This window comes from Mandrillus leucophaeus, unplaced genomic scaffold (assembly GCF_000951045.1).
Source record: "Mandrillus leucophaeus isolate KB7577 unplaced genomic scaffold, Mleu.le_1.0 Scaffold457, whole genome shotgun sequence".
Classification (NCBI taxonomy): Eukaryota; Metazoa; Chordata; class Mammalia; order Primates; family Cercopithecidae; genus Mandrillus; species Mandrillus leucophaeus.
Window position 1 is genome coordinate 3378 of NW_012104887.1, and position 9388 is coordinate 12765.

The window sequence follows — 9388 nt, forward strand, 5'->3', positions numbered from 1 at the left end:
GAAAACGCCGCCGCTTCACCCTTTTATAGACAGAACGGCGATTGTCCACGGAGCGCTTTGATTGGCTCAAGCAAATTTTGTCCCGATAGCCAATAGGATAGCTCAGCCAGAATCCACTCATTTACATAATCTCGTCTCCCTCGCATTGGGCGCCGCGAAAAACTCGCGAACCACAACGCAGCGTCATGCGCACGGCCTCTCTAGGTGCACAGTCGTTTCCGGTAGACCCCGAGACCAACGTTCTGCCTGCGTTCTCGGCGGGTGAGAGTCGGTCTTGGGTCTGGCCGTGCCTGAACCTGCAAAGTCCGCGCCGGCTCCCAGGAAGGGCGCCAAGAAAGCCGTCACCAAAGCCCAGAAGAAAGACGGCAAGAAGCGCAAGCGCAGCCGCAAGGAGAGCTACTCCATCTGCATGTACAAGGTGCTGAAGCAGGTCCACCCCGACACCGGCATCTCATCCGACGCCATGGGCATCATGAACTCCTTCGCCAACGACATCTTCGAGCGCATCGCGGGAGAGGCGTCCCGCCTGGCGCACTACAACAAGCGCTCCACCATCACGTCCCGCGAGAGCCAGACGGCCCTGCGCCTGCTGAGGGAATAAATAGTTCAACTTTTATATATGGTATCGAGAAATTTCTTGAGGTTTTTATATCGTTGGTTCACAAACACGTGCCTACACCGTTGATGTGAAAATTTCTTAAGCAGGTAGATGGAAGTTTGATTTTGATAACCAGGAATTCACACCGTTAACACCATCTGTGCTTCCTACTTGAGATACCCTGAAATCTACCCAATACCATTAAATAGTGACTTTTCCCCTAAAAATTATCATTTGGAAAAGCTTGTCCAGTTTAATGATTAGTTCCATACAATGGCAACAAAATATATATGATTTCTGAAGCCAGAGTTTGGGATTCCTGAAGAACAGAAGGACCACCAATTTGCCAGAGAAGTTGATTAGGTTCTCTGCTTTTGGAACACTGGATTTGGAATCACACAGCCTCATTAACCTTAAAAGATTATACTGATGGCTTTGGGGAATCATAAATCCTAGGCTGGCCACAATAGAAGCAAGGAAAGCAATTAGGAGGCTGTTGCAGTTTTGTGGTCTGGAGCAGTGATTAAGTCTTAAAGTCTTTCCAGACCAGCAGCATCTGTATTAGTTGAAGTTATTAAAAATGAAAATTCCCAGGTTCCATTATTTGTGTTAACAAGCTTTCTGGGTGATGCTGATGCATGCTAAAGTGTGAAAAACACCAGATAAATAACATGTTGGAGTGCAGTGGTGGTAATGGAAACAGAAATGTTGGATTTTATCTTTGACGTAGAATAGATGTGGCTGAGGAACAGGATTTAGGTAACAGTGAAACCCCTAGATTTTTGGCTTGAGCAACTGTGTAGATCGTGGTACTATTAGGATAGAACACTGGGAGAAGATACTTGTTGGGACACTGAAGGGAGATCCAGAGTTCCGCTTGAAATTTGAGAAGCTCTTTGCTATTCAAGTGGATATGTGCAGCTGACAGTTGGAGAGATGGATCTAGAGTTCAGTAAAGACAACACAAGCCTGTCTTTAAGATCTACCTGTGAACTGTGAACACAGCAATGGGAATGATGGAGATCACCTTAAAGTATTTTTCTAGACTTTATTACTCATGTGTTTGTCATGAGGTATAACTGAGTAGTTCATAGTCCTATAATGTATGTTACTGACTAGGTAGTATTTGTTTTTATAATTCTGTTTCTGTTACAGTGCTGCCACATGTGTTTCCCAGAAACGCATTTTGCCCACAGTTCTTAGGGTTGGCCTGATTTGTTTGTTGTCTCAACCTGCTTCTTACTGTGATTAGTTCAGGAATCTAGATCAAACTAATTGGCATTTAACATTTCAGGAAGTGAACTGAGTTAACAACTGACTAACTCAGCAGGGGAGTGTAGCATGCTATTATCTTTTGGGAAAGCAGCTTATTTGCTTTCAAGAGGCAGCAGCAGGATGGACTGTCTTTAGGTGTGAAGGCAAGAATGATTATAGACAAAATGCAGAGGAGGGCACAGTGTGGGAGAATCAGAGAACTGAGCCACTCATGGAGTTCAGCCAACCTTGGATCCCTGCTGTACCTTTGGACTTCCAATTAAGCCAATTTGTCTGACATATTTGTTTATACCAGTTTGACTCTTGAAATATTTCAGGAATAATAAATAATTTCCTAGATACAAGGAAAGATCTTCGTGAAAGGTCTCAAAGAAGTCAAATGGGGTCTATTAGGACAGAGTTGCTCCTATTACATATTTGGAACAAATGTCCAAATGTTGAAAATCAATACTTGACTAAGGCTAAAGACTAGTATTACCATCACAGGAAGAATGTCCAGGGTTTTTTTTTTTTTTAGATGTGAAATGTTATTTAAAATTTTTAAATTAAATCAAAAAATTTTAGTAGTTGTATTAATTTCCTGGGGCTGTCAAAGTACCATAAATTGTATGGCGTAAAACAACAGAAACTTATTCTTTCATGGTTTTAGAGGCCAGAAGTTTGAAATCAAAGTGTTGGTAGGGCCATGCTCTCTCCAAACCCACTAGGGGAAGACTCTTGTCTTTCAGTGTCTGGTAGCCCCATTTGTTTTTTGGTTTGTGGCAGCATAACTGTAATCTCTACCTCAATCTTTTCATGTATGTCTCCATGTTTTCTTTCTTTCTTTTTTTAGATGGAGTTTCTCTCTTGTTGCCCAGGCTGGAGTGCAATGGCATGATCTTGGCTCACTGCAACCTCTGCCCCCCGGGGTTCAAGCAATTTCCCTGCCTCAGCCTCCTGAGTAGCTGGGATTACATGCGTGCATGAGCACGCCCGGCTAATTTGGTATTTTTGGTAGAGATGGAGTTTCATCATGTTGGTCAGGCTGGCCTCGAACTCCTGACCTCAGGTGATCCACCTGCCTTGGCCTCCCAAAGTGCTGAGATTACAGACGTGAGCCACCGCACCCAGCCATCTCCATGTCTTCTTATAAGGGTATCAGTCATACTGGATTAGGGCCCACCCTAACAACCTCATTTTAACTTGGTTACATCTGCAAAGACCCTATTTCCAAAGAAGGCAAAATTCTAAGGAACTAGGGGTTAGACTTCAACATATCTTTCGGGGGGACACAACTCAACCCATAACATTAGTCAATGGCTGTGGCAGGCTAAATGTGGCTCCCAAATATGTCCATATCCTAATCCCTAGAGCCTGAGTATTACCTTATATAACCAAGGAGATTTTGCAGATGTAATTCTGAGATTGAGAGATTATGCCAGATTATCCAGGTAGGCCCCAAATGTAATCACCACAGTCCGTATAGGAGAGGCAAGATAGTCAAGTGTAGAAGCAGAGAGAGATTTGAAGATTAACAGGCTGCTTGCTTTGAAGACAGAAGGACCATAAACCAGAAATAAACCTCTAGAAGCTGGCAAAGGCATGGAAATAGACCCTCCCCCTTAAGGCTTCTGGAGGGAGTGCAGCCTTGATTTCTACTGAGTAAAATTGATTTTGTACTTCAGACCCCCAAAACTGTAAGAGAATAAATGACTGTTGTTTTAAAACCATTGAGTTTGTAGTAATTTGTTGCAGCAGCCACAGGAAACTAATACAACAGCTATACAGAGTTTTTTTCAATAATTGGAGAAATCTGAATATGGATTGCATATTAATACTGAATCAGCATTAAATTTGTTAGGTATAATAATATTATTGTAGCTATTTAGGAAAATATCCTATTTTTAAGAGACATGCCACCGTATTTACGGAGAAGTGCCAACATATTTGCAGTTTATTTTCAGATGGGTCAGGGGCTGTGTGTACCTGAGAAGACAAAGATAAGGCAAATGCAGCGAAATCATAATAATTGGTGAATCCAGGTGAAGGGACTATGGTTGCTCTTTGTACTTTTTTTTCCAACTTTTCTGTAGGTTTAAAATTTTCAAAATAAAAAAATGGGAAATACTTTAAAAACTGTAATCAAAGACAGTACAGAAACTCATACATTAATGTATTTTATTTTTACAATAAAATTAATTTATGTAAATTGATATTTTACTAATTTCACCCCCAAGTTATATTAAAAGCTTTATTATATACGTTTGATAATAGCATATGTAAACTAGAACTCTGAATGATATCCATTGGTCATAATACATACTGTGTAGTGGTAATGGTGACTTTTGTGATTGCACAAGACCAGAGATGCCCCAAATGACATTGACATAGACATCTCGTTATTCTAAGGCTGAAACTGAAGTTGAATAGAAGGTTTCAGTCAAATACTGAGATGAAAGCTGAGGCAGTCCTGGGGGCAAGGGGGAAGTGTGTGTGTGTGTGTATACACACAGACGACATGATTTCTAAATATTTACAGAAAGGGTAGATTATCTACAAAAGAATAAGAATCAGACTGATATGAGATCTTACAAACCTAATCCCCTTCTTTCCTAAACTCCAGATTCTCATATTTCTGACTTCCTGTGATATTTATACTTCGATACTTACCAGGAGTCTTCAACATTTTGTTCAACAGTATTCTTGGTTTCCTTCCTCCAAGACTACTCCTCCCTCCTATCAGCAAACAGTAGCTCTTTTCAAGTGCTCAGTGTAAAAACCTACAATTAATCCTTGATTTCTCTTTTAGTCAGCCTATACTAAATCAATTTCATTTAAAGTATCTCCACAACTAACCTGCATCTCCACATCTCCATTGCTACCACCAGCCTCTCCAGTCAAATTCTCCAAGAGTACTCTATCTCATTTAAAAGACAAAATCTCTGCAATGGCCTGTGAAGCTCCTTAATGGCCTACATGATCTGGCCTTCAAGCACCTCTCTGATCTCTGCAAAACTTTCCCTTGGTCAGTGTGCTTCAGCCACATTCACCAAGCTTGTTCCTGCCTTGGGGCCTTTGTACTTACCATGTTGTTCTGAGAATACTCTGCCTTAAGATATTCTATAACTATCTTACTGTATACAGCTCTGCTCAAGTATTAACTGATCAAACCTGTCATCCCTATTCCACTCCATGTTCTGCTTTACTTAACAGAATTGCACATATGGCCCCCTGAATAATATAAATTTATTTGTTCACTTATTTTTACTTATCCACTAATTAAAGTGTAGACGTTTTCTATTCTGTTTACTGCTGTATTCCCAGCATGTTTTATCCGAATGTGCAGTGGTTTTTCTTCTCCCTTATTGTGGGAAGTCGTGTGCACAAATACACATAATGGAACCTGAATGTCATATTACTTTCATACCTGTGTGAATTTTGGTAAGAAAGGAAAAGTAGCGATTGACAAGTAATATAATTACATTGAGTCACTCTCATAGTTAGCTGTTTATTGCTTTCCTGCTCTTATTCTCAGTCCCCAGGACCAAATGTTGACCACTCCCTCCCCCACATATAACTGGTTATTTACTCGACGCCATGCAGCTGCCTGTTAAAATGAAGTCACATACCTGCCTTACTAACTCAACCTTTCCCTACTGTCTTTCTGACCCCCACCTCCATGCTTTAAATTAACTTTGCAGGCTTAGGCTTTATCTCTCAGTAGAGCCATGTAAGGTATGTGTAAAAGGAAGAAAATGTTTTCTGGGGATGAAGCTTTGAAAAGCTTGCTTTTTTTTTCTTTTGGCAATAAAATAAGATACATTTAGCACAATACCTAATAACTAAAAAATCTGTTTCTATTTGGGTGGAGTACACAGCAAGTGTGTCATCCTGGAAGATACTATTTGGAATTTTATGTAGGTACATAAAGAGAAAAAAGTGAAAAGGGGCTACTAGGACACTGCAGTATGCTTAATGTGTATTTTCTAGTAAGTTTGTATTATGCCTTTATCTTGGTACTTTTATCTTCTGTTCTCACTTGATCTTTTTGAAATGTATTTTCAATCCTAATAAAAATATATAAAGTCCTGATTTAATAAAGGATTAAATGAAACTTTTTTATATCGCACTGCAATTCTCGGAAAAAAGGGGGGTGTGGGGAGGGGGAATTACCTGGCATAGTGACTGAAAATTGTGAACACGTTCTTACCAAGGAATATGGCAACTGCATAACCAAATGTCAGTGGTTACCAAACTCATGAATCACCTGGTGTTGTGTCATAGATTGCTTGTCTCTCGCCCCCAGTGATTTGGATCAGTGGAAATATGTGGGGTTTAAGGAATATAAAATATATTTATGTATATATTTGTGTGTGTCGCAAAAGCTTCAGGGTATATATATTTGTGTGTGTCTCAAAAGCTTCAGGGTAAAATAAGTTTTAACTGTTTAGGAAACTATTGTTTAAGGTATCCAGTCTCAAAAATGAAGGCCTTAAAACTTAGACCTAATTTTTTCATTACATTTCTTGCGCAGAAAATGGTAAAATACCCAATGATAACAGTGGGGAATTGTCTACATATCAACACTTGACTAAAAAGCTTTACTATCCATGACAGCAGCCTTTCCATTACTCTATTCTGAGAGCATTCAACGTCTTGAAACCCAGGAATAAATACCTATAGATTCACAGTACCTGAAAGGAATACCAAATTGAGACAAAAGGACTATGTAAACGGAAAATTGCTTCAACCATAGAATGGAGGTCTACAGGTGCGGAAGGAAAGTTTACATGGTGAGGCGTAGTCGCAAAACTTTAGAAATATTCTCAGGTTACTACACAATTTAACGAGCTCAATATGCATTTAACATTTTTTCCTTCCACTCTCCTGAGCAGAGTTACACTGACCGCCCCGGTAGCAAACCGACTATGGAAAAGGCAAATTATGTGCACATTACCATGTTATTACCAGGTAGTTCTCGACCAAACTACAGATTCTGGCTTTATCTTATATTCCTCTCCCATCAGCTGCAGAAAAAGGGATAGGTGCTGTAAAAAAATCCCTAACTAGAACTTACAGTAAGAAGTGTGAAAACAGCTTATTTCACTGAAGGGGTTAAGCAGCCCACAAAAGAGACTTTGGAGTCAAGCAGCCGGGACTCGCTTGGAGCCGGTGTACTTGGTGACAGCCTTGCAAGTGCCCTGGGACAAGGCGTGCTTGGGCCAGCTCGCCGGGCAGCAGCAGGCGCAGGGCCGTCTGGCTCTCGCGGGACGTGATGGTGGAGCGCTTGTTGTAGTGCGCCAGGCGGGACGCCTCTCCCGCGATGCGCTCGAAGATGTCGTTGGCGAAGGAGTTCATGATGCCCATGGCCTCGGACGAGATGCCGGTGTCGGGGTGGACCTGCTTCAGCACCTTGTACATGCAGATGGAGTAGCTCTCCTTGCGGCTGCGCTTGCGCCTCTTGCCGTCTTTCTTCTGGGCTTTGGTGACGGCTTTCTTGGCGCCCTTCCTGGGAGCCGGCGCGGACTTTGCAGGTTCAGGCACGGCCAGACCCAAGACCGACTCTCACCCGCCGAGAACGCAGGCAGAACGTTGGTCTCGGGGTCTACCGGAAACGACTGTGCACCTAGAGAGGCCGTGCGCATGACGCTGCGTTGTGGTTCGCGAGTTTTTCGCGGCGCCCAATGCGAGGGAGACGAGATTATGTAAATGAGTGGATTCTGGCTGAGCTATCCTATTGGCTATCGGGACAAAATTTGCTGGAGCCAATCAAAGCGCTCCGTGGACAATCGCCGTTCTGTCTATAAAAGGGTGAAGCGGCGGCGTTTTCGGTGACTTTTCCGGTCGCCAGGCAGGAGTTTCACTCGGTGACTACTATCGCTGTCATGTCTGGTCGTGGCAAGCAAGGAGGCAAGGCCCGCGCCAAGGCCAAGTCGCGCTCGTCCCGCGCCGGCCTCCAGTTCCCGGTAGGGCGAGTGCACCGCTTGCTGCGCAAAGGCAACTACGCGGAGCGGGTGGGGGCCGGCGCGCCAGTCTACATGGCGGCGGTCCTCGAGTACCTGACCGCCGAGATCCTGGAGCTGGCGGGCAACGCGGCTCGGGACAACAAGAAGACGCGCATCATCCCTCGTCACCTCCAGCTGGCCATCCGCAACGACGAGGAACTGAACAAGCTGCTGGGCAAAGTCACCATCGCCCAGGGCGGCGTCCTGCCTAACATCCAGGCCGTGCTGCTCCCTAAGAAGACGGAGAGTCACCACAAGGCAAAGGGCAAGTGAGGCTGACGTCCGGCCCAAGTGGGCCCAGCCCGGCCCGCGTCTCGAAGGGGCACCTGTGAACTCAAAAGGCTCTTTTCAGAGCCACCCACGTTTTCAAATAAAAGAGTTGCTAATGCCGGCTTCTCTCAGTCCAGCGTTTCTCAGTAGTAAACGGCGAACCTGCAGCGGACGGGACGGGACGGGACGGGGGTGTGTGTGTGTGTGTGTGTGTGTGTGTGTGTGTGCGCGCGCGCGCCGTCCTGCATCTGGAGCACGTAACTGCCTTGGCTCATCGATGAGTGGGTCCCCACTCCTAGGACTTCCCAGCGCAGGTGGAGGCACCAAACATCCTGGGTGCCGCCACGGTCCACTCTACACAGTCACAAACACCAGCGCCGCGGGCAGTACCCAAGGCGCTTAAAAGTGTTGCGCCCGGACCGCGCGCTTCCACAGTGGTTTCCGCAGGCCATGGCCGGGCACTTAGACCTAGCCTAGCACTAGCGGGACGTGCTCCTTGCCCCCACCCCCGATGGGGGGGAGGACCCTGAGCGGGTAGTGCTCGCCAGTGTGGCGGAGCTGGGTCTTGGCTTCACGGAGCTGACTTAAGTCTTAGTTTCTGTTTTGTTTCCCAAAGCGCCTTGGCGGCGGAGAGTAAGGGTCTCGGAGGCGGAATCGGGGGGCGGGCACCTCTCCCACCCAAAAGGTACCCGACAGGCGAAAAACGATCCGCCAAGCAGCAACTGGAGGCTGGGGGCAAATGGAAGAATGAGGTTCCACGCCGGAGCCGCTGGGCGCAACAAGAAAGGAAGCGAAGGGCGGACAGGGAACAATCTGACAAAACTGCAACGGAAAACGACTTTCACCCTGAAGGAAAGGGGGAAAAACAAGCTTGCAAAACTTGGCCAACTGGAAAGTAGAAAGTGAGGCGGGTGGGCGGGATTAGGGAGGACTCTGCCCAAGCCAACCGGTGACTTTAGGACGGGTGACGTCACAGCCAATGGGCAGCCAGCGCGGGATTTTCAATTCTTGTTCCGCCCAATCGGGAAAAGACTGTGCTTATAAAGACGGCTGCCGCGGGGCCAGCAGCTCGTTTCTCTCCCCGCCGCTACGCTGGTAAGCTTGTGTTTTGGTTCGCTATGGCCCGTACTAAGCAGACTGCCCGCAAGTCGACCGGCGGCAAGGCCCCGAGGAAGCAGCTGGCCACCAAGGCGGCCCGCAAGAGCGCGCCGGCCACAGGCGGGGTGAAGAAGCCGCACCGCTACCGGCCCGGCACCGTGGC

The 9388-nt window shown here is 45.6% G+C and overlaps 3 protein-coding genes and 1 pseudogene across 4 annotated transcripts in view; 3 read left to right on the forward strand and 1 right to left on the reverse strand.

The window, feature by feature from the left end:
• Window positions 1-601, forward strand: part of LOC105549801 (histone H2B type 2-E-like) — a 3774-nt gene extending 3173 nt beyond the window's left edge. The window contains exons 2-3 of the mRNA XM_011994449.1: window positions 90-182; window positions 267-601. Coding sequence (XP_011849839.1) covers window positions 90-182; window positions 267-601 — 428 coding nt within the window. The remainder of the gene's footprint in view (window positions 1-89; window positions 183-266) is intronic.
• A 6385-nt stretch (window positions 602-6986) lies between these two features.
• Window positions 6987-7497, reverse strand: LOC105549802 (annotated as a pseudogene). Its single transcript, XR_001007620.1, has 2 exons — window positions 7462-7497; window positions 6987-7414 (listed from the first exon to the last, which is right to left on the reverse strand). The product of XR_001007620.1 is annotated as a histone H2B type 2-E-like (transcript).
• A 34-nt stretch (window positions 7498-7531) lies between these two features.
• Window positions 7532-8273, forward strand: LOC105549776 (histone H2A type 2-A). Its single transcript, XM_011994426.1, has one exon. It carries the CDS (start codon window positions 7738-7740, stop codon window positions 8128-8130), a length of 393 nt encoding a protein of 130 aa, XP_011849816.1. The 5' UTR covers window positions 7532-7737; the 3' UTR covers window positions 8131-8273.
• Window positions 8274-8950: 677 nt separating this feature from the next.
• Window positions 8951-9388, forward strand: part of LOC105549787 (histone H3) — a 24877-nt gene continuing 24439 nt past the window's right edge. The window contains exon 1 of the mRNA XM_011994436.1: window positions 8951-9345. Within this exon, the coding sequence (XP_011849826.1) occupies window positions 9246-9345 (100 nt within the window). The 5' untranslated portion in view covers window positions 8951-9245. The remainder of the gene's footprint in view (window positions 9346-9388) is intronic.